The 23,200-nt window shown below is 55.8% G+C and overlaps 2 protein-coding genes across 2 annotated transcripts; one reads left to right on the forward strand and one right to left on the reverse strand.

The window, feature by feature from the left end:
• Window positions 1-684: 684 nt before the first annotated feature.
• Window positions 685-13,449, reverse strand: DBF4B (DBF4 zinc finger B). Its single transcript, XM_017838116.1, has 11 exons — window positions 13,294-13,449; window positions 10,367-10,558; window positions 8,962-9,012; window positions 8,277-8,346; window positions 7,355-7,425; window positions 6,598-6,634; window positions 4,630-4,675; window positions 3,703-3,819; window positions 3,399-3,519; window positions 2,611-2,720; window positions 685-2,091 (listed from the first exon to the last, which is right to left on the reverse strand). Exons 1-11 carry the CDS (start codon window positions 13,408-13,410, stop codon window positions 729-731), a joined length of 2,295 nt encoding a protein of 764 aa, XP_017693605.1. The 5' UTR covers window positions 13,411-13,449; the 3' UTR covers window positions 685-728.
• Window positions 13,450-13,668: 219 nt separating this feature from the next.
• Window positions 13,669-22,434, forward strand: CCDC43 (coiled-coil domain containing 43). The gene is made up of 5 exons (XM_017838117.1): window positions 13,669-13,903; window positions 17,154-17,241; window positions 19,086-19,224; window positions 19,835-19,893; window positions 21,018-22,434. The coding sequence occupies exons 1-5, from the start codon at window positions 13,679-13,681 to the stop codon at window positions 21,203-21,205; spliced, it is 699 nt and encodes a 232-aa protein (XP_017693606.1). The 5' UTR covers window positions 13,669-13,678; the 3' UTR covers window positions 21,206-22,434.
• The last annotated feature ends 766 nt before the right edge of the window (window positions 22,435-23,200 follow it).

The following is a 23,200-nucleotide window of genomic DNA, read 5'->3' on the forward strand; positions in this document are numbered from 1 at the left end:
TTCCAGAGCTTGCTGACCACATTCCTCTGGCAAACCACACATGGGGTGATGTTCTGTGGCTGGAAACACCACTGCCCAGCACCCACAGACCCCCTCCAGCAAGGCCTCTCTCCACCCCACCTCTGCTGCTGGAAGTTTCACAGAATTTGGCTGTGCTTTGGCCACCAGACACATTCCAGTGTACAGCAGAGCAGGATCTCACCTTCCACTTTATTACAAAGTTTAAAAGTTTGCTAAAAAACACCAAACAAAACATGTTAAAACCACGTGAAAAACATCTGTAAATTCTCAAAGACAACCCCCGCAAACCATGTGAGGAGCAAAAATCTCACCCCCATGACCCTCCCCTCCCAAGTCTTGGCACCTGCTTTCACTCTGGAAGGGCAAAGAACATATTCCTGCTGAAGAGAGACTTCCAGAGGGACCACTGTGTCAGCAGCTCCATGAGGAGCTAGAGGAAGCTGCTGGCTCTAAACATGGCTAGCAGAGAGGAGGGAAGATCCCAGCCCAGAACACAGCCAGGGACAGTGAAGACACTGCATCCCCACCAATTCCCAACAGGAGAAGGAAGTGTCCAAGCTGCTGGTGGTGCCAACTTCATGCTGATGGTCCTCACTCCAGCTCTTGGATGTGCTTCCTGGTCCTGACATGGAGGCTGGCTTGGCCAAATCCCTTTCCAGCCCCTTCTCATCTCTCACTTTGGTCCAGAGAGCAGCCAGGAGGTGGTTTTAGCTCGTCCAGCTGCCACAAAAGGTCTCAAATACAGGGAAAGGGGCTCCTCTGGTGTCCGTGCAGCAGGTCCGGCAGTTCCCGCTCTCCTGGCCCGCCCAGCCCGGCTCCAGGTCCCGCTGGAGCACCGAGCACAGCTGGGACTCATACCCGCTGTCCCTGCCCCTGCCGTGTGTCCTCTGGAGCACGTCCCTGTCCACAGCTGGGATCCTGCTGCCCTGGACACCCGTTGGCAGGGGGAGCAGCTGCACATCCCACTCCGACTCGGAGGAGCTCCTGCCGGTGCCAGAAGCAGCTCGTGTGCTCTGTGTGCTCTGGGCAGGAGGGGGAAGGAGCCCAGGGCACGGTGCCCGCTCTGTGCTGTGCCCGGGGAGCTCAGGAGCTTCGGGGGCTGCTTTTTCTGCCGCCCTGACACAGACTGAGCAGAAACATCTGGCCCCAGCCCCGGGCGGTGTGGGAGAGGGCGGGCGGCCAGCGGGGCAGCTGCTCCCGCTGCTCACTGTGCTCTCCAGATCCAGGCTGCTCCCATTCCCGGGGGTGGCACCGTCCCCTTGGAGCTGCTGCCCTTGGGATCTCACACTCGCCCTGCTCCAGCCACGCTCGCTGACGGTGCTGGCTGGAGCAGCTCCTGCAGGATCCACAGCTCCCAGGGATCCTGGGTCCCCAGGGCTCCCGCCCAGGCACGGATCCAAAGCCAGGGAGCCACGAGGTCTGCTGCAGAGCTGTGTGTGCAGGGACAGCCTGCCAGCCTCTGTCACACCGGGCAGGCCTGGCTCAGACATCTGCCCTGCACCCTGTGCCCCCAGCCCACCATGCACCGGGTCCTCCTGCTCCCCCTGCTCCAGCCTGGGCCTCTTCCCCACCTGGTAGTTCTGGCTAGGGGAGAGCAGGCGCTTCCTGGGGACAGGCAGTGCCTCTGGGGGGTGGCTCACAGACCCAGGCAATTGCTGGCCACGAGGTTCAGATGCAGGAGCAACTGCCTGTGTGACAGGAGCAGCCCCTGCACAGGATCCCCAGCCCGGGGCAGGGGCTGAGCCCAGCCGTGCACCCCCCAGCCCGGCCCCCTCCGTGGTGCCAGGGGCAGCACAGACCCCTCCCCTGAGCTCTGCTCCCCTGGGCAGTCCCACAGAGCTGTGTTCTGACATCCCCCCTCCTCTGGGATCTCTGACCCTGTCCCCAGGCAGGCAGGGGGAACATCCCTTGATCTTCAGGTTGTGATCCTGCTCCATATCCATTACCAGTTCCACAGCACCCTGCTCAGGCTGCTCCCTTTCCTTTCCCAGCTTTGTCAGCATCTCCACTCCTCCAGTACCATGTGCTTGAGGCACTAAATGTTCATCTGCCAGGCAGGACTGTGGCACCCTGAGAAGAACCATCAGTTAATGCTCATCCAGGCCCAGCAACACCCTCCCCCAGCGAGACGAGGCCTCTCCTGCAGCACAGGGTGTTTGCAGCCCTTACTCAGGAGCAGGGGAGGAATTTCAGCCTGGTGAGGCTCAGCAGTAACACTGCTGCTGGCAGGAGAGATGGGCAGCACGAGGGATCTCAGCCTCCCCACAGCCCAGGGCTTGGGCACAGGGCTGCTACAGAGCCGTGGGGTTTGTGTCAGATATGGGGACAGAAGGGGTGGGCTCAGCTGCCCTTTTGTAGTTTAGGAGGCACTAGAAGTCCATGGGGAGTTCCCTGAAGGAGAAAACCCATGGAAATGCAAGAACAGCTCCCATGGCTTGTCTAAGCTTCACCTGGCAGGTCCAGGTTGGTCCTGCTGCAGCCTCTGCTCCGGCTGCCCAATTCCCTGGCACAGGGACCCCATTCCCATGAGTGTGCCATGCAGCATCCTGCTGTTCTGGGCTCCAGGAGTTACCAGACCCCCAGACTTACCGGTCTGAGCACTGCAGGAAGCTGTTGGTGATCTGTGAGATGACACGATCCACGGGGATGTACTGGGAGTCATCCCGGGCAAAGCGCTGGTGCCGGGGGCTCTCGAGGTGCTGGAGGGGGGCAGAGGCCCTTTAGCAACATTTAAAGCTTTCCCAGGAGGGGAACTTGCAGTAACAGGCACTTCCCACAGCCTGACAGACTAGAGGGCAAAGTAGAGCCATTGTTTGGGAGCAGGTTTGGACCCCTTGGCCACACTGTCCCCCCTGGCTGTGCAGGGGTCCCATTCCCAGACACCCCTGGATGAGGAGGCTGTGTCCACACCCAACAGCAGCCACAGCCTCCCCAGCAGCAGGGAAGACACAGACTCCAACAAGACTGTCTGTCAATGAAGGCTGGGCTCTGAAAGCCACGTTATTTGGCACCTTCCAGGAGATAAAAAACCCTTTTCCCAACTTTTAAATCTGCCTGTGCCCCATGACTGCCATGGAACAGGCTCCTCACCTTATGGATCAGGGAACAGGATGATTCTTGAGGCTCTCCCAGCCCAAGAGATGAGCATGTCATGCTCCAATCTTCAAAAACAGTGTGCCCAGACCAGGTCAGAGCAGAGATATACCATGTTCCCATCTACAAGGCAGATCCTACTGGATACCACAAGGGATACAACCTGGATACAACGGTTCCTTCTGAAGGAGTTCATGGTGCTAACGGGCATAACATGATTGACAAAAGCCACTGAGTGACCCCCATAACTTTGGCAAGGAACTGGATGCCAGGGGAACCTTTACCTTGTGCAGCTCTTCGAAGGTCTCCTGGCAGCACTCACAGAATCCCCTCCGTTTCCTGGGCACTGGGGTGGAGCGGGGGCTCTTCCCTCCGTCACTGCGCAGGGCACAGCCTCCTGCCCCCCTGGGAGGGACAGCAAAGGTCACCCTGCCCTGGCAGCACCAGCAGGGACTGTGCTGCCTCTGAACCCAGCACAGGGCTCCCTGTGCCCACACATCCAGAAGGCAGCAGGTTCCCAGATCCCAGGAATCATCAGTGAGAAGGAGAGTTGGGTTAAAAACTTGCGCAGAAGGAGCGACATCTTACCTGGCTTGGCAGGAATTCGAGAGGCTTTTCAGAGGCTCGAATGGGCTGGAGCTTTTGGGAGCCAGGAAGTTCAGGTCGGGAAAGCTTTGGAACTGGTGATGGAAGGGCCGGAATTGCCTGAAAGCAGCAGATCAGGACATCAGTCTCCTGGCAGGGACAGCCTGGTCACAGAGCTGTCCCCCCCACAGAGGGGCTCAAGGTGCTGTCCCATTTATGAAGAGACACTGCCCATTGCTCTCCTCTGGCTGTGCCAGAACTGCCCTTTCTTAAACGAGATTTCCAGTAATGGCCCTGATGGGGCATGTTCTGGACAGGAGGCAGGTTTGCCTGCCCAGCCAAACCCCACCTTTTGCCCCGGGGCACAGCAGGGCAGCATCTCCAGCTACAGCAGCACGGGATGGTTTTGGTTCCCAGACCACATCTCTCCCCTCACACTTCAGTGCATGCAGCACATAAAACTGAACATTTGACTCTGAGCTACCCCAAGTGTTGCCTTCAGGATAATTAATTGGCCCAGTCGATACTGTTAGAGTTACAGGCTTGTCAGAAACACCACAGGATTAGGTCCCCTGTGCTGAGGGCTGTAATCAAGTTACAGGCCCTGACCTCCTGTGCTTCAATCTCCTTCCTCAATGCACAGGGCTCGAGTGGATTAAGTGACCTGACAAGGATCACACATGGAACCCGAGCAAGGAAGGAAACTGTTGTCAAGTCTCGTTTAACACCTTTTTTCCCCCTGACACACGAGCCACCTGGATTGTTTCTCCAAACTCCACCTGCCTCCCTCTAGGAGAGGGTCAGCTTCCCAGTGTGGAACAGGGTCTGCCCTGTGGGCAGAACAGTCACTGGGAATGAAACCAGTGAAGGATTCCCTCCCTGGGAGCCCCCCAGGTTTTAAGGTATGTTATTTAGAAAGGTCACATTTACCTGCTCTGGTCTTCAACCTTCAGAAAAGGGGGCTTCAGCCTTCCTCCTAGAGAGAAATGTGGTTAGAAGTTTTCCTGGCCCAATTCCCAACTTAGTCACTCATTTCCCAACAGAACTGGGCTACAGAGCTGAGCTCATCAGAACTTCTGACACTGGTGAATGCCAAGTGATGGCTGAGCACAGCCAAACCAGCTCCTTGGGTGATTCTTCAACAGCCCTCAGAGTGTGCAGTGGGGGGACCAAACCCCAAAGCAGCCCAACAATGGGACATGTCAAGCTTTGGAAAAGCAACCAGCCAACCTTCACACCCTTAAAGCCTCCCCAGCCTTACACTGGCCCAACCCTGAGCCTTCTGACTCGAGCCCTAAGAACTGTCACATCCTCTCCTTGATGTGGCCATGGCACACGAGGGAGGAGGTCACCAGCAACAAACTGCAGCAGCAGCAGCACAGGCTCAGAGCTCTGCACCAACCTTCCCTCACCTTTTCCTCCACCCACCCTGACACAAGAGCCTGGAGCTCAAACCAGCTCAGGCCAGGATGGTGAAATCAAAGCAGTAAGAGCTGCTGGAGACAAACCAAGGTGCTGCACAGCCAAGCCTGGCACCAGAACACTACTCGAGAGCAGAATCTGGCCTTCACTCGTCCCTGAGGAGGGCAAACAGCAGCTTTGCTTCCTACAGAGGCATAAAATACATGAAGGGAGCAGAAGAGCCTCAGCAGTGCATTGAGGGAAAAGGTTTTCAGAGCCAGGCTGGGAGGAGAAGATCCCAGGTCCCTCCTGTCCCACAGGTATGTTCCTCTCATAAGTGATAACATTACTCACCTTGGAAACCTGAGAACTGATCTGGCTAAGAAACAAATAAGCCCCAAGGTGTTCCCACAGGGAGTCTGCCTGACCCTGAAACCAAGCCTCTCCTGCCTCCCTCGCTGCCTCTGAAGGGCGAGGAGGTTTGTTTTCTCATGATCCTGGCACTCACAGCTATTTTTTCCAGAGATATTTCACCCTCCTTCCCCAGAAAGGCTGAGCCCACCTGTCCTCACCAGCAGCTCCTCAAGCCTCACCCTCCACTTGCATTAAATGTGCTGCTACGTCACCCCAGCAGCTATTTCAGTGCTGGATCGAGTTTTTCCTGCGTAAATGCTGCCAAATGCTCAGCACTTCTGAGGGAGAGGCCGTGTTGAGGCCCCAGCTCCAGCTCAGGCGGGTGCACAGGCCCGAGCAAACAGCCCTGCTGTCACTGTGAGTCCCCAGGCCAGGCTCAGAGCGTGCCACAGCACAGAGCCTGCAGCACAATCTGCCTTATCCAACAGCTTCTCCAGCCTTTTTTCAGCACCTTCTCCCCACCCCAAACTGGGAGATAACCTCCCAAGTGTCACACACACAGTCCAGGTCGGAGGCTGCTCCGAGGCGTTCCCGCGCATTCGCTCTCCAGCGCGGAGTCACACACGGCCCAGATGAACTGACATCAGCAGTGCCAATCTCAGCCCCACAACTGGCTCTGGTCTAATTGCAGATGAGGACCTGGTTGTTCCCCCCTCCCTCCTCCCTTTGGAAGCGTTCTCCCAGGATCGGTGTCTCAGCAGCACATCTCAGCCCGACAGCAGTGAGTGGGCTGGAGGAACACGCTCTCCTCTGTAGGATGCATTATATTCCTCGAAACCTCCTCTGAGCTGCTGGATTCAGTGTGCAATAACACGGTTCTCAGGTGCCTCAGGATTCTGGGAGCTGGCAGAAAAGGGTTTACGGGATTTTTAAGAACACTGCCCCGAAATCAAAGGTCCTCAGCTGTGGCTGCAGCCACTCCCACTCTGACAAGGAGTAACAGAACCCCTTCAAGGCAAACTGCCATAAGAGTTGGCATATTTTGGGATTGCTGAAGCTCCAGATGGATTTCAAATTCTAAATGAGGCTTCTGCAAGCAGTTCCACATCTGAGCACAAACAGGAGCACAACTTCCAGGCCTACCTTTGTGAATTTTTGATCCAGAGGCAAAGCATTTCCCCTGGAGGAGAAAGGGACACATTTAGCATGGGAACAGCACAGGCAGAGCTGCAGTTCCTCATCCCAGAGCAGCAGCAGCCTCACCCACCACCCTAGAGTTCCTGCATCACCACCCAGAACATCTCCCCTCATTTTGTCTCCCAAGTTACCCAGACTTAATTTAAACAGAACACACAGGCCTTGCATCCCACCCTCCCCCTGACCTCCCCAAGGCATTAAAAACCCTTCAGGAAGCCAGTTTACCAGCCACATCACCTTATTTTGCTTTGCTTGTGTGTGTGGCTGTTGCTTTCCCTATTAAATCATCTCTATCTCAATCCATGAGTTCTCTCAGTTTTTCCTCTCCCAGTTCTCTTCCAATCCCACCTGGGGGGATGAGAGTGACTCTGTGGGGTCGAGTTGCCATCTGAGGTTGGAAGATGACAAACCCTTTGTCCCTTGTGAGCCAAAATCAGGATTAGCTGTGCTACAGATGTTGATAGTTATCAAACAGCTGCCTCATTCTCATCTGACTTTACCCTCAACTTTATAAAAGGAAAAATTCTTTGAATTTTGTCATCTCCCTCACCAAACAGAAGCACCAGACTGCCCAGTGCTGGATGGGATCCAGCACTCGGATCACCCTCCTGACTGGCCCATTGGCTCTGGAGGAGCTACAAGGATTGTTCAGAGCTACCCAGGGGCTGTGAGCTCACGAAATTGGCCGGAGTTGAGTTGTTACCTCCGTCTTCTGGCAGCGTTTCCTCACTCCTGAGATGGCTCCCAGCAGCTGATGGGCATAGGACAACATTTCTGTGCAGGTGGGATGTCAAGGAGCCAGAGCTCAGCAAGGGCAGGGAGCTGTTCCCCTCTCACTCAGCACAGTCGCCCACGGCACCGGGAATGCTGAAGCCCTGGCAGAGAATCCATCCCCACCCAGGCAACTGGCCCAAGATGAAGCCAAGAGACACTCTGAGGGACAGCCCCCCCTTTGCTCTCTGGCAGAGCTGGAGGCTGTGGGGCTCTGCAGAGAGCAGACAGTGGCAGGGGTTTGCAGCACGGAGAGCAGCCCTGGGTCTGCCAGCCCTGCCAGGCTCCGTGGCTCAGCAGAGCTCAGGGACAGGGCAGCAGCGCCCGCACCACGCTCCAGACAGGCTGTATGTCACTGTCACCAGACACTCAGGAACCTTTTACTCCAGACCTATTATTAGAACCAGAGTCCCACCATCTGTCTTTCCCATCACCCCCTCCCCATCCATCACGGGGACAGGGAGAGCCTTCCAGCACAGGCCCTCAAACACCAGCACTGCCTAATTAAAACCGACCAAACCCTGCCCTTATCGTGATCTGTGCTTCCAGGTTAATTAGTAAAAATGGTCTTTTTGGAGCAAATTGATGCACTGACCAAGCTATCAACATTTTCTAACGTTACAGGTTCAGTACATGGGGATGTACCCCATGTTTGCTGCTGACAGGGGGATGTTCTGTACACAGAATTAACTGCTGTTGGGGGGCAGACCCAGCCTCAGCCAGCACAGCATCAGCCCAGTATATTTGCTTGCAGCCTCTCCCTTCTGTTCCACACTCCTGACATCACTCCTGCTCCACCTGCCTCACAGATCCCTGATTTCCAAGAGCCTCGTTCCATCCCCAGTTAAGGATACCATCCACGTGCAGGATCTGGACTCCCCACAGGCGGGCGTTGGCGAGGATGCTGCTGCCACTGCAGGTGTCCTGCACAGAGAGGGTTGGCAAAGCACAGCTCAGAGCAGGAACATGTGCAGCTCTAAATTGAGCTTAGACTTAGGGGTTTTTTTCCTGCTGCCCAACTGACAGACCACTGCGTAGCTGTTATTAAAATCAGGGCACAGCAGAAAAGGTTTGAACTCATGCTTTATCAATCCCAAATTAACAGCAGCACCTGGGGCAAACTTTTAATCCCTGTTACAGCATGAGCTTCTAAGTGGGCACTGAGATTGGTTTGGAGTGACATCAGGGAAAGGACTGCAGGGAACCTTTTGTCCCAGCTACGTGGCTTTAGCTCTTTTTAGGCTAAAAATTAATCTAACAATAATTCTCTTGTCCTGAGCACCCAGATTGCTGGGACAGGCCTCAGAGGTTGGATGTTGCCCATCTAGGACGGATGGCACAGCTCCACGAGGAGCAGTGACAGGAGGATTACACAACATTCTGCAAGCCACGAGCAACCGCTCCGTGCCTTTCCTGGCCCCAGGATGTGCCCTGTCAGCAGGGCAGGGGCTCTGCAGGAGGGCTGGCACTGGTTCTGCACCGCTCAACAGAGCTCTGAGCACACCCCACCTGAGGGGAGCCCGGCCACGTGCTACTCACCTGGTTCTTCATGGCCTTCTGCAGCAGCTCCTTCCCCCGGCTCAGCAGGGCCTGGAGAGAGGAGACACAGCCCAGGTTATGGCAGTGGGAATGATTCCTGGGGACACCCCCACACTGCTGGGGAGCAGGGCCTGCCCAAGGCTCCTCTCACAGCCGGTGGGAATGAGCACTTCCAGGGAGCAAACCCGCAGAGCCCCACTGGCTCTGCACTCACAGCACCAGCCAAGGCCTGGAATTATCGACCAGCAGTGAAGGCTCCAGAGTGAGCCAAGAGGAAGCAGTGATTTAGCTTGGAAACTGCTGCTGCATCATGGAATTGTTCAGGCTGGAAAAGCCCTCTAAGGTCATCCAGTCCAACCATTCCCGCAGCACTGCCAAGGCCACCACTAACCCATGTCCCCAAGTGCCACATCCACACAGCTTTTAAATCCCTCCAGGGATGGGGACTCCACCACTGCCCTGGGCAGCCCGTTGCAAGACCTGAAAACCCTTTCAGTGGAGAAATTTTCCCAAATATCCAGCCTGAACCTCTCCTGGCACAACTTGGGGCCATTCAGTCTTGTCCTGTCACTTATTACCTGGGAGAAGGAACTGACCCCCACCTGGCTCCACCCTCTGTCAGGGAGTTGAACAAATAAGATGCCCCCTGAGCCTCCTTTTCTCCAGGTATCCCAGCATGCTGGCCAGGGTTAGGAACATTCTCGCTTCCCTTCCTGGGAACAGAGTCTCACTGGCAAGCCAGTGGGCTCAGACCAGTTCAGCTCCTGGTAAGACAAGGGGACAGTGCTGTGAGCAAGGGCAGGGACTGGGTGCAGCCCCTGAGGCTCAGGTTTCCCACTGCAGGGGTCCAGCTCCAGGCTGGCAGAGATGCCCCAACCCTGGAGTGGGGCAGCAGCCTCTCCCCAGTCACAGCTTCCAGCAGACTCCACTTTCCAAGAGGGATGTTGGCGTTTGGCCTCAAGCACTGCCGAGCAGAAAGCCCAGCTCTGACAGGGTAAACAAGACCCAGAAAATCCCCTTGCTGGAGGAGATCCCTTGTGTATCTCCTCCCAGGTTACAGAGGCCTTGCCCTGTGTCTGTGAATACACATCCACAGCCTGCAATGGTTTTATCTGGTCAACACTTCTCTGGCTTTTCCAGCCACACCTCTGCCCTTCCCTGGGGAAGCCAGCCAAGCCCTCCATTTCCTCTGCCATTCCAGCAGATTTCCTTGATCCCAGCCCAAAGCTGTGACATGCACATTTGAGAGGAGAATGATGGCAGATAAAAGGAATATGGGTACAAATAGAACAGCCAGAGGGGGGCAAAAGACCCCAGAGCAGGACTGACTTCACCTCCCAACACTGGTTGTGTTGGGACCCCTTGGCACGAACTTGGAGGTGGCTAAAGCCCTTACAGCTCTTACAGTGTCTGGTGGCTTCTGGTGAGGTCTGGGTGGGTTCCCTCTGGAGGCAGGAGGCCCTGAGCTCGTGGCTTTGGTGTCTCTTGAAGTTGGGTTGCTCTGCTTCCCATCCCCAGCCCTGGCTCTGTCCCGTTTGGCCTCTTTGTTGCTGGACACCACGTACGTGACTTCTTTGCTGAGGAAGCTCTCGGTCACCTGCAGACACAGAACAGAGAAGCTCTGAAAGTGTCCAACTGTGAGCTGAAAGGGCCCTGCTAAACAAAGCCACTGCCTCTGGTTTAACCCCCCACACACTGAGGGGCTGCTGGAAGCACTCATGCCTACAAGCATTCCTTCCTCCATTCCACACTGCTGTCTCCCAGGAGGAGCAGACACTGTCACGCTCAGGGAGCGCAGGCCCCGGACATGCACAGCAGAGTCACCAGAACCTTCAGATCCAGACACCCATGACTGTCCACCATCACCTACTCCTCAAGCAGTGGTTTCAGAAAAAGGCAATAGCTGAGAAAAAGGCCCTGGACATCGTGGGTCAGGGTGGAGGAGCTCTGTCCTCAGGAGAACAGGACGTGTTTTAGCAAAATAAAGGAGAAAGTGAACAGTTGGGACGAGCAGCTCCACACAGAACAGAGCAGGAGGGAACCAGAACACACACACACACACAGGAGCTACCACTCCAAGGAAGAGCTGGAAACCCAGAAGTTGGGACACTAATGGTATTATAAGGCCATAATGACTTGGGTTCTCAGAAGCTTAGCAGAAGGCAGACACTAACACATGGGTATGAGGCCTCCAGGAAGACAAAGATCTGGGCAGTCCAAAACTTCAGCTCCTGAACAAGCTGGTTCTGCTCCTTTACAGAATCCCCATAGATCAAGATCCCAGGCTCACCCATGGGAAGTGCCAAAGGGACAGTGGAGGCTGCCCTGCAACAGTGACCTGTGTTACAGGAGCTCAGTGAGGCTGGAAGCACAGAACAGAGGAAATCCCAACATCCTCGTCCAAATACCACTCCAGGGTGTCACCAGCCCCATGCCAAGGTGAAGCTCAAGGAGCCACATGCAAGTCCAAGGCCACAAGATGCCCTTAACTGTGCCCTGAATGTCACACAGGACCTGGGCTGGGATAGTGCTGCCAAAGAGATGCTTCACAGACGGTGGCTGTGGTGGAGTTGGGTTCAGGATCTCCACAGAAGCAAGAGGAACGAGAACTCCACTCCCTGTGTGCCTCCTTTCAGACAGAGAGGTGACCCAGGATGGTGTCTGATAGGAATCAGAAGGACAAAAGAAGGCTAAAATTATTTCCAAGGGGCAGTTACATGGATAAATAACTGACTGCTGGTTCTCAGACTTGAAGATGCATAACTAGATGAGATGCTGTGAGCAGAGTGTCCCTGAGTGTGGATGGCACAGCCAGGGGAGGGCAGAGACAAACCACCAAGTTCAGGATGGTGGTGCAATCATGAAAAGGGAAAACAGTGCAAAGCACTGCACTTCCCCACGTGTCTGTGCAGCAGACCCTGGCAGCAGATACAGCAGCAACAAGAACGAAGGGAAGATTTCACCTCTGTGTGTACATCAAAGGATTTAAATGTTGGGGTGACATGAGACAATCACCTCAGAGAGAGTACAGAGCTTGAAAACAAACAGTAACAACTGTTAGGACCAGACTGTGCACAAGAGTAATAAAGACACAGAGATGAACCTGATGAACAACCAGGTACAGCCCCCGTGCTCAGCCCCAGCTCAGGGACTGAGGCGATGCTACTTTGTGAAGGGTCTTGAGAGAGGATATAAGGAATTTGTGAGGAATATCAGCGGCAAGGAAGCCTGGAGGCCATGAAGGATGTCACGTGGATCCACTCAAACAACAGCTTCACAGGGAAAAGGGTCCAGATGGTTTTTCTGGGAAAGCCACGAGAAAAGCACAAGAGCCTTGACTGGTGCTTCCCTACTTTACCCTCTGCTGAATTCCATGTGGAAGTCCCGCAGCGTCCCTAAAAAATTAAGCTGCCACAGGCTGTTGTGAGCGAGGGATAGCCAGGTACCAGTTACCATCACCTGAAAGGTGTTCCCCATGTCCAGACAACCAGTTATCACTGACTGGAAGATGCTTCCATCACCAGGTAACCAGTTACCACCACCTGGGAGGTGCCCCCACGACTGGGCAACCAGCTCCCATATACTGGAAAGTGCTGCCAGGACCAAGTGACCAGTCACCCCTGTCTGGAAGGCACCTCCGAGGCCAAGGGACTGGTTACCACTGTCTGGAAGTTGCTCCCATGGTGGCCACCACCCCCCAGACGGTGCTGGCCAGACCAGGCAGCCCGGGAACCACCGAGAAGCTGGAGGGAGAGGTTTGCACGGAGCTGGTCCTGAGCAGGACGGTGGTACCCAGAGACCCCCGAGGGACCCTCGGGGGGCTGGAGGGCACGGGGATGGAGAGGTGTGATGGACTCCAGTGTCGTTAATGTCCAGATCATAGAAAGACGTTTTGTCAAACTGCAAAGACGGGGATGGGGGGGACAGGGATGGGGGACGACCTCCCCCCACCCCGAGGGGCTCCGGCTGCCAAGGGACCGGGGAGGGGAACAACACCAAACCACCGGAAAAAGGGAAAAACTCAGGAATTTTTTTAAAAAGAGCAGAGAAAGAAAAGGGGCGAGAAGGGGGGGGGGGCACCGCAGTCCCCAGTCACTGAGACCCCCGGGGGTCCCGGGAGCGGGGTGAGCGCATCCTGGGGAACCTCCCCCCCCTCCCCGGGGGACCCCCAGTCCTGTTCCCCCCCCAGCTCCCGGGACCCCCTCTCTCAATCCAGGTTCCCCCTCCCCGGGCCACCCCTAGACCCGGGACCCCCCCAGTTCCCAGCCTCCCCCACCCCTCCCCAGGCCCCCTCCTCCGCTCCGGGACCCGCCGGGCCCGGTGCCCCCTCACCCCGCCGAGCCGCTCGATGGCCTCCGCCAGGTGCCGGGCGCTCCTCCCGCCGGGCAGGTCGAGGTAGAAGGACTGTCCTCGGAGGGGCCGGGCGGTGGCGGGGGCCGGGCCCGCCATGGCGCTCTCAGGGGGGTTCGGTCCCGCCGCCTGTTCGCGTTCAAACTCCGCCGCCCGCCCCGCCCCTCACGGCGGCCGCGCGGGGCCCCACTGCTGCCCGAGGGGAGGAGGAGCCGTGCGGGGGCACCGGGGGCACTCGGAATCACCCCCCGGTCCCGCCGCTCCCGCTCGGGCACCAACCCCGGCCCCCGGCCCCGCCGCTCCCGCCGCCGCCACAACTCTGTCCCCCCGCGGCCGCCGTACCCCCCCACCCCTCCACAGGCCCAAGATGGCGGCGCCCGGCGGGGCGGCCGCGGCCCCGATCCCGAACCAGATCCCGAACCAGATCCCGATCCCGGCTCCGCCGCCGTTCCCGGCCTGGCTCGCGGCGCGGCTGGACTCGCTGGGGCTGGACCGCGCCGTGTACGGCGCCTACATCGAGGGGCTGCTGCGGGAGGAGGAGAGCGACGAGGAGCGGCTGGAGGCGCTGCGGGCCGTGCTCGCCGCCTGCCTGGTGAGGGACGGGGGAACCGGCGGGGACCGGGGCAGGGGGGCCTCGCCGGGGCTCCCACACGGCCCGGGAGGTGACGCCGGCGGGGCTCCGTGGGGTCCGGCGGGGGACGGGGTGGGGCCAGGCGGGGCCGCTCCCGCGGAGCCCTGGGGTGGATCAGCCCCTTCCTGGGGTGCATAACTCCCTTCCCGGCTGGATCAGCCCCTTCCCGGGATGGATAATCCCCTTCCCGGCTGGATCACCCCCTTCCCGAGGAGGGACGCACCTCCGTGAGCCTTTCTGTCCCCTCCCCGGGACCCTCGTGGTGTTTTGGGTGGGTTGTGGGTGGCTGGTTTGTGCCAGCTCGGGGCCGGTGGAAGCTCTGGCAGGGGTCAGTGGGGGGCACAGCGATCCCCGTTATTTGTGTGCAGGGCTCGGGGGTCACTCCTGGGAGAGCCCTGGCGTGGTTTGAGATGACTTTCAAGGATAAATCCCCCGGCGAGGCTCTCGGAGGGTGTTGGGAGCTGCTCCCGTTCCCCACAGCACGTGGTGTCTGCCAGGACGGGCAGGAACAGCCGCGGGGAAGCTCAGGGCTTGTCTCTGCCCCTGGCACATTCCTGGGACAGAGCCAGGGGAGTGCAGGAAGGGATTTCTCTTCCACAGTTCTCTCCTGGATGATTTTTGCAGTGTCTCGGGGTGTTCCATAAAGGGATGTTTCAGAGTGTGAGATGTTAATTAGTGAGTGGTGCTGCTGTTGGTAACAGTCTGCTGATTTCCTTCTAAAATACCAGTGTGGGAGCACAAAACCCAAGGGGGCTTTGTCATTAAGATCAGGTTTTTGTTATCACAGGTTACAGTGTCACTTCATTCCTGCTGTTCCCTGGCTGTGCCATTTCAGGCAGGTTTTCTAGAGGTCAGAGCACCCTCAGTGCCTTTGCCATCCCCCCAGGGCTGTGCACCAGCAGTGAGCTCCTTCCTGCCAATGGAACTGGCAGGGCAGCTTTGAGCCTAAAACAGCAGGAGAAGCAAACAGTGTTAGGGACAGAGCCAGATGTCTTTGGAAAGTGCTGTTCTGGAGTAGCCAAGGTTAATTAACTTATCTTTAACTACCAGACTTGCTTCACTCCATCACCAAAGTCCCCTGTTTGACCCTTGCCAGGCCTGGGAGTGTCCTGGCTGAGCTGAGGCCCTGCCACTGATATTCCCCTTTCCTGACATTCTGGGTTTGTGCTGTTTTCCCTTTTCTCCCCAGTCCTGAGTTCCCATCAAGTCCAGGGCTGTCTGTGCCCTCTCCCTGTCCCATCACAGCCTGTTCCTTCTCTTCCTTTGCTCCTTTGCAGTTTCCAGCTCAGTTTAATTTTTCTGCAATTCCTGTAAAATATTTTAGTCTGTTGAATGCTCAGACTTTGTAATTACTCTTTTAATTATGTTCTTTCCCCCCCTTTTCTTTATTTGTAGATTCTGTGCTTATTTCTCTATTGACTTGTGAAACAATCTTTTATTTGGTGAATTGGGGCCTTTCTCACCAAGTCTTTTCTCTTAGTTCTGTACACAAATTCCAGGTTATTTTTTTTTGTTTAAGTGTTTGTTTTTCTTTGTTCATTTGTTTGTTTTTCACAACCATTATGAAAGTGAAGCTCAGGTGACATCTGGACTCGTGTCTGTGGTTCCACAGTGCTGACCATGCCTTGCACTAGTTCATGAGTTTATTCAAGTGTCACCATTTCTAATCAAGGAATTTAAAATTGGGTTCTGTTTCTGTCCAGTTCTTTTCTTCAAACCAGACAGAACCTGGCTCACTTGTATTTTCCATGGTTATTTTTTCTCTGTATTCACTGAACTCCAAACCAGCCTCATTTGTGGCGGTCGCTGCCGTTTCATTGTGAATCTTCATTTCCCTCCATTTCCCTTCCCATTCCTGTATCTTGGCAATCACTTCCCTGATTTCCTTCCTCCTGCTCACCGAGACAGGTGCCCAGGGAATGTGTCTCTCCCAGCTTTCTCTCCAGGCTTAATATAAATTTCCTTATCATTCTGCCAGCCTTGATTCCTGTGGGCTGGGATTCCCTGCACCCAGGGGAGCCCATCCATTCACAGGATCCTTCTGCCATGAGTGTTCCTGGCACTTAAAAACTCTCCTGTCTTAGAATCATGGAGTCATGGAATGGTTTGGGTTGGGAGAGACCTGAAAACTCATCCAGTGCCACCCCCTGCCATGGGCAGGGACACCTTCCACCAGCCCAGGTTGCTCCAAGCCCCGTCCAACCTGGCCTTGGACACTTCCAGGGATCCAGGGGCAGCCAAACCGTGCTGGTTTTCCCTCTCTTCCTGCACCTTGCTGTGTGCCAGGGCTGGGAGGGTCCCCCTGACTGCCCCTGAGGTGCTGTTTCCCTGCACATCATCCTTGTTGCTCATCCAGTGCATGTTCCTGGGAGGATCCCGGTGTCACTCCCGGTGGGAGTGGGGTTGGTGGGTTCTCCCAGACCTAAAAACCCACCTGCTCTGAGCAGAAGAAATTCTTTTCTAGGCAGAGTTCATCAGGCTTTTGGCCTCTCGGAGCTTTTGGCACAGGCAGGGGGAAGGCTTTGCCTGGCCAGGGTTTGGTAGCAGGGGCACAGGGGTGACTTCTGTGAGAAGCTGCTGGAAGCTTCCCCCCTGTCCAGCTGTCTCCAAGACACCTGGTGCCTCTGGAATAACAGAGGAAAGAAGAGGGGAAAAGCCATCTGTGGATGCTCAGTAATGAAGAACAGTGTGGATGCCCCTGCTGCCACCTCTGGGTCGTGTCTGGTGCTCCAGGCAGGCCAGGGGGACCCCACTGTCCCTGCTGCTGACAGGGGATGGTCTGTCAGTGCCACCACAGCGGTGTCAGCTCCGTCCTGGCCCTGACCCACAACTTATCCAGTCATTTATTCCCTTCTGTGGGCATGGAGGTGACGTTGAGTCGCTTCTCTGTGGCCTTGCTCAGGAAGAAAGAGGACTCTGGGCGGTAGATTTTGGGAGCAGAGATCCCCAAGTGCCTCCTTGTGCCTGTGCCTGTGGCACCAGCACAGCCCCGTCATGAACCCTGCGTGAGTTGGAGCTGTTGGTGTGCAGAGGGACCGGTCCTGGTGTGATTGTCTCACCCCAGGGTAACCAGAGTCCTGTGGGTGTGTTTAATGAGCAGGTTTGGGGTGAAAAGCTGTGTCCTGAGCTCACTGCTGGGGCTTCAAATTCTTTGCAGCTGGTACTTCTCCTGTCTGACTCCAAGACTGAGGAATCTCGTTTCCCTCACTAGGAAGAAGATCTCTTGAACGATGTGTGCAGGGAGGTCGTGGAGAAGTGGTCTGACTCTCAGGTTGTTGATGCCAAAGAGGAAAAAGAAGGTACTGTGCTCTCAGGGTGCCTTGGGGTGCTGACCCGCCCCTCATTCCATCACTGCTCAGTTACTGCTCCATCCTGAGGTACAGAATGGGAAGGAGCAGTTCCACTTTGGGCTGTCCCTGCTGCTCTTTGGGTTCATCTCCCTGCAGGGGAAAAGCTCTTTTTTGTTTATTTTTTCTTTTTTTTCCCGGTGGGGGTTGGAATGCCATGGTCATTAAGGTCCAACCTGAACCATTCTGGGACTTTTTTCAGGACTCTTTCCCAGCACAACCAGGGCTGTCTTTGCTCAGCACTGACACTGCAGCTGCACTCTGGGGGGAGATGCAGCAATTATGGCATAAAACACCTGTCTGCTCCAGTTTATGCCAATCTGGAAAGCAGCTGGTTTGGACAGGCAGCTGGAGAGCTGGGCTGTCCCTGCTGCTGACCCCAGGAAAACACCCCTGTTTCCTCTTCCAACATCTTCCCTTAAAACTCCCCTTTTTCCATAAGTGCTTGTTGGAGGAAGCTCTGTGAGGCTGCTGATGAACCATCACTGCTCCTTCCCCACCTGTGGGTACAGTCCCACTGTTCCTGTGTCCCCTGAGTCCATCCCTGGTCCCTGAGCAGGAGCCCTGTGCTGGAAGGATTTGCTGGTTCAAGCACACTGGGATCAGTGAGTGACATTCCAGCAGCAGGGACCTGACCCGAGCCCGGGACAAGGGAACATCCCTTTGGGCTAAATCCTGCTTTTTGTTTGCTTTGCATTTTGCTGTCACTCCTGGTTGCAAACAGCACGTTGTCAGTGCCCAATGTCACCCAGGAGTGGCTCTGGCAGTGACCAAGCCCAGCATTCCCCTCTCCCTCACCCCCTGGACACGGCAGCTCCACCACGCAGCAGCTCACTGGCTTTCCCCAAAAATTCTTGGCCTGACCTTGCCTTTCCACGCATCAAATAAAATAAATTCCTGCTGGGGACAAGTGACTGGGATCGCTGGAGCTGCTGCTGGGCTCCTGCTCATGCCAGTGCTCACCCACAGGGATTTTTCTTGTCACAGAAGGGCAGCAAAGTGTGTCTGAGTTCATGGAATTCGAGGGTTTAATTATTTCACTGGGGTTCCATGAAAGGATAAATCACCACTGAAGTCTGTGTTCTACTCAGAACAGCAGAATCCTGAGCATAAGTGATTGACAGACTAAAAAATGATTTGGTGTCAAAACTTGGAGGTCATTTTAGGAAATGGGCAGCAGAATTTCAGTGTTAAAGGTAAATCAGCTGTTGGTCTCTCCTGGTTGGGAGCAGAGGGAGAGCACAGCACTGATCCCTCACTTTGGGTTTCCAGAATTTTCTCATTGGTGGGGTTTTAAATATGTAGTTAAATAAACTTATTAAGCTGCTTTGAAGTGGAGGAGAATGTGATTTGCAGTCAAATGGATTTTCATTAGGCAGAGCCTGAGTGATTCCAGTTTCACTGTGAAACTTCCCTTGCTCCAGGAAAAACAGTGTCTGCTCCAGGAATACCAGTGTGTGCTGGTGGCTGGGCACAGCACAGAGAATTCCCCTCCCAGGGAGAAGCCCTTGTCACGTCACTGTGTCACCCCCTCACTGGCCCAAACAAGTCCCATTGCGGCTCCCCAGCAGCTCCAGCTCTCACAGATCCCAGCTGGAATTCCCCAAAGCAGCCAGCTTTGACTGTGGGACAAGCTTGTGAGAGGAGGGGGTGTTTTTGGGTGAGAGCTCTCCCTCTGGGTGGTTTGTTTGTCCCACAGGACACACTGGGGCTGCAGAGGGAGGAGGCAGCGATGGCCCCAGGGCTCAGGGCCGTGTCTGCAGCGCAGGCTGACACTGTCACTCCTCTCCTGCCAGATGAGGTCCAGGCCATTGCCAGCATGATGGAGAAGCAGGCCAGGATCGTGGTGAAGCCCAAGGAGGTCTCCTCCCAGGAGGAGAAGCAGAGGAAGGCTGCTCTCCTGGCCCAGTACGCCAACGTGACCGACGAGGAGGAATATCCTTCCCTGTGCCGGCTGAGACTCGGGGCTTTGGGGGACAATGTCTGCTCTAAACCTCCTGCAGCAGCAACACCTTCCCGGCTTTGCAGGGTCTGGTGGGGAGAACTGGGGAAACTTGCCAGTCTTCCTTCTCTGTGGTAAAATAACTTCTATGGACAAAGCATGAAAGCTCCCGGTTTGTGGAGTGCTGGGAGCAGATGCTCCTTGGAGGATGTTTCTCCCACCAACATGTGGCTGTGAAGGTTTGCCCAGCCCAGAGGTGGCAGGAGACCCCCTGTTCCTCTGTGAGATGGTGCTGAGTTTATCTCTTGCTTTCTGAGCAGAAATCTCCTGAAAAAATCCTTTACAGAGTGTGTGGAGTGGGAGGGTTTGGAGGTAACTCTTGGTGGTGCTGAAGAGGGAACTCTTCCCTGTACAGCAGAGTGAATGGGAAGGAATTGTACCCAGCCCTGGAGCAGCAGGAGCTGAGTGTGGGAGTTGTGCCTTCCTGGTTTGTGTGAGTTCAGCTGCTCCCTCCTGCCTTGATAAGTTGTTATTTGAGGTGTTTGGAGTGGTGTGACTGTGGAGAGGCACAGGTTCATGTGCCTGTTTCCTTAATTCTCTCACCGGTGGGGACGAACAGGATGGACCGACTGGGACAGCAGTAAACATTGGATCTGAAAAATGTATCCTTTGAACTCCTGGTGACTTGGGCTGTTTGGCAGGGAGGCAGCCCCCATGGGGAGCTTCCCATCCTTCCTTCCCTGTGCTCGTCTCCCTGTTTCTTTAGGGCCACCTTTCCAGCTTGGGGATTGGTTTTTCTCTCCGTGTAGCCCGACCTTGCAGTGACAGTGACAACTGCCCTGTCAGACGGTTCTCCTTCCTCTCCCCTATTCCTTCCTTCCCTCTTCCACCTCCCTGCAGCTTCACAGAACAAGGACAATTCTCCCAGAAGCTCAGATTAACGTTAACTGGTGTCCAGAGAGGGAAATCACACCAGGAATGAGGCTCCTCAGGCCACGGTGCAGCTCCAGGTGGGCAGGACCAGGGGTCCTGTGTCCATCTCAGGATGGTGATTTGGGACAGTCCTGGAGCTCCCAGCTGGCAAGTCTAAGATGGAAGCAGGTTTTATCACATAATTAAATATGAAACATAAATTATTCTTGTCGGTACGTTAGGGACAGATATGGATCTGTCTGCACATACGTGCGTGTACACACATGTATGTATGTGTGTGTTAGAACATGTCTCACAGCTGCAGTGAATCCACTCGAGGCTCTACCCTGCGTGTTTTCTTCCTCTCAGGTTTGTAGAGGTTTGACACATTTTTTTACACATTGAGCCTTAAGAACCTGGAGACACCTTCATTTTTCTAGGAAAAAATTGTAGAATCATTAAGGTTGGAAAAACCCTTTGAGATCATCCAGTCCAACCATCCCCCAGCACTGCCAAGGCCACACTGACCCACGTCCCCAAGGCCACATTCAGACAGCTTTTAAATCCCTTCAGGGATGAGGACTCCACCACTGCCCTGGGCAGCTGTGCCAGGGCTGGACAGCCCCTTCCATGAAGGAATTTTCCCAGTATCCAACCCCAGCTCCCTTAGCTGCTCCAGACCCTTCCTTCTCACAGAGCCTGCGATTGTTCTACCTGGCTTTTCTATCTGGAAAAACAGATCCCTTTTCCTTTCTCCATTCCTCATTCCCCAATTCCTTACCTGCCTGGTGAGGAAGCAGAAGTGGGAGTTGGCAGGTGAAGGGGGAGGTAGAATAAACTTGGCCGGAGCGTTGTCGGCCCTTAACTCCCCCAGCGCTGTTCCGGAACACCAACGTGGAGGATGTGCTGAACGCCAGGAAGCTGGAGCGGGAGCTGCTGCGGGATGAGTTCCAGAGGAAAAAAGAGCAGGATAAACTGCAGAGGGAGAAGGACAAGCTGGCCAAGCAGGAGCGGAAGGAGAAGGAGAAGAAGCGGACACAGAAGGGCGAGCGGAAGCGGTAGCTGGTGATTCCCAGCTGGACTCTCAAGGGATAAAAATAATTCTGAATACCGTGTGTGTTTAAAAAGCAGCAGGAATTGTGGGCACATGGCTGGGAGTGGTTCTTGGGAAGTGTTTCCTTTTTTTTTGGCTTTTTTTGGGGTTGTTACATAGCAGAAAAGAAACTCTGAGCAGCTCCTGGAGCTGTGTGCCCCGTGCTAGTGGTGTCAGTGTCCCCGTTGGTGCTCGTGGCCAGTGTCTGTACCAAAGAAGGGTGATTATGTCCATGGTGTTCAATTGATCCATTTTTACTTCTGACCACCCCAGAGCAGAGCACGGTGGAGGAGTTTGTTCAGGTCAGGACACGCTGCTCCGGGGCAGATGTGGATTTATTTACACAAGCCTTGAAAAACGTCTTTGCAAATCCCTGTGTTTGTGCTGCCAAGAACAACGCTACAGCCCTGCTCAGGCTGGAGCAGGATCAGAGCTGGGCTCAGTGTGGGCAGTGCTGGTCTGCAGCACAGCAATGAAGTGTGTGAACTAGAGATGAGCTGCAGCGACACGACTGCACCACCCGTGGGCTGTGGGTGAGGGAAACGCCCCGTGGGCCGGAGCATCGGCCTCCACAGCAGCAAACCACGCTCCTTACAGGATTTTAAGACTCCAGGTAGCTGGAAAATGGTGCTCCCCAGCTCCCTGATGTTCTGAGGGGGAGAACACAGACTGTTATTTCCACAGCTGTTGCCAGGGTGAAGCTCTGAGGCCGTGTGGGTGAGCCGGGGATGCACTGGAGTCACCAGCCCGTTGCTCTCCCTGGGCACAGCTGCCATCAGGAACCAGGGTCCGAATGCTTTTCCTGCCCCAAAGGGCTTGTCCCTGCTGTTCCAGCCTTTCTTGCAACGGTGTCACCCACCTTGGGAAGGAAAACACTAATCCTGTGAATGGAGGGAAAGGAGGAGCTGCAGCACTTTCGGGGCCCCGTGCCTTGGCCCTGTGTCACATCCTGCTCTGCTGCCCGTTGGCTGCGACGTGCCCTGTGTCCTGTGCTCCACAGCTGCTGAGCTCCCACGGTTGTAAACTCCTGAGCTCCTGAACTCCTGTGCTCCTGAGCTCCCAGGGTGCCTGACCCAGCACCTGCTTTTGGCACCTCTGACTGCAGGGCCAGGCCTCTCCTCACCCCCTGCTGTGCGTGTGACTCTGCAACTGCTTTGTCTTTGGACTTGAACAATAAATCTGGTTGGCCAAGACGTGGTTCCTCTGCCTCAGTGCCGTGGCAGTTCGTGCTGTGGTGCCCGTGGTGCAGTGCCCTCTGTCCCCGCTGGCCCCTTGCCCAGCAGCAGCATTTCGGAGGGCTCGCCCGTTGCTGCCGTGCTGCAGGTCCTGCTCCATTCACGCCTTGTTTCCCAGGGCTGTGGTGCCCCTTCTGCCCTTGCCAGGCACTGTCCCAGCTGTGCCTCTCCCCAGGGCTCAGCTCCCAGCCTGGCCTGGTGCCCTGTGCTGGATCCTGGCTGGGTCCCCGTGTTTTGGGTGGCTCAGGCAGCTGTTGAGGGAGGGGTTGTCACTCAGCCCCGGCCCCGTGGGTCAGCTCTCACCTTCTCCTGTGCCCTGGAACACGGAGCACAAGCCCTGGGCCGAGGCTCTGCCCACCCGCGGGGCTCAGCCGCTGTTGGTGGCCCGGGCGATCTCACTCCCGCTGGCAGCTCACTTGCCCTGGCAGCAGCAGCTGCCTGCCCTTGCCAGCAGACGTTCTGGAGCTGGGCACCCGGAGCTCTGCCACCTGGCACTGACCTGCCCAGCCCTCGGCTTCCAAGGAAAACACCAGCCCAGGGCTGGAGCTGCCCACCTGCAGGGACACTGCACAGCTGAGCCTCTCACGGCCTCTTGAGACCTTTGGTTGTGAGGAGGAGCAGAGTCCACCTCCCCATGAGGAGCACTGAGGCCCCTCTGTCCAGGAACAGGATACATGTGTGCACATTCCATCGGGTCTGCATGGATGCAAGAAGGGCACAGTCACACAC

This window comes from Lepidothrix coronata, unplaced genomic scaffold (genome assembly GCF_001604755.1).
Source record: "Lepidothrix coronata isolate B3197 unplaced genomic scaffold, Lepidothrix_coronata-1.0 Scaffold324, whole genome shotgun sequence".
NCBI lineage: Eukaryota > Metazoa > Chordata > Aves > Passeriformes > Pipridae > Lepidothrix > Lepidothrix coronata.

What these genes read in the sequence shown, in the direction of transcription:
- CCDC43 (XM_017838117.1), top strand. Translation starts at nt 13,679, where the DNA reads ATGGCGGCGCCCGGCGGGGCGGCCGCGGCCCCGATCCCGAACCAGATC. An exon ending in TGCCAAAGAGGAAAAAGAAG is followed by an intron (nt 17,242 to 19,085) that starts GTACTGTGCTCT and finishes CTCTCCTGCCAG; the next exon opens with ATGAGGTCCAGGCCATTGCC. An exon ending in AACGTGACCGACGAGGAGGA is followed by an intron (nt 19,225 to 19,834) that starts ATATCCTTCCCT and finishes TAATTCTCTCAC; the next exon opens with CGGTGGGGACGAACAGGATG.
- DBF4B (XM_017838116.1), bottom strand. Translation starts at nt 13,410, where the DNA reads ATGGCGGGCCCGGCCCCCGCCACCGCCCGGCCCCTCCGAGGACAGTCC. An exon ending in AGAAGGCCATGAAGAACCAG is followed by an intron (nt 8,347 to 8,961) that starts GTGAGTAGCACG and finishes CTCTCTGTGCAG; the next exon opens with GACACCTGCAGTGGCAGCAG. An exon ending in TGGATCAAAAATTCACAAAG is followed by an intron (nt 4,676 to 6,597) that starts GTAGGCCTGGAA and finishes ATTTCTCTCTAG; the next exon opens with GAGGAAGGCTGAAGCCCCCT.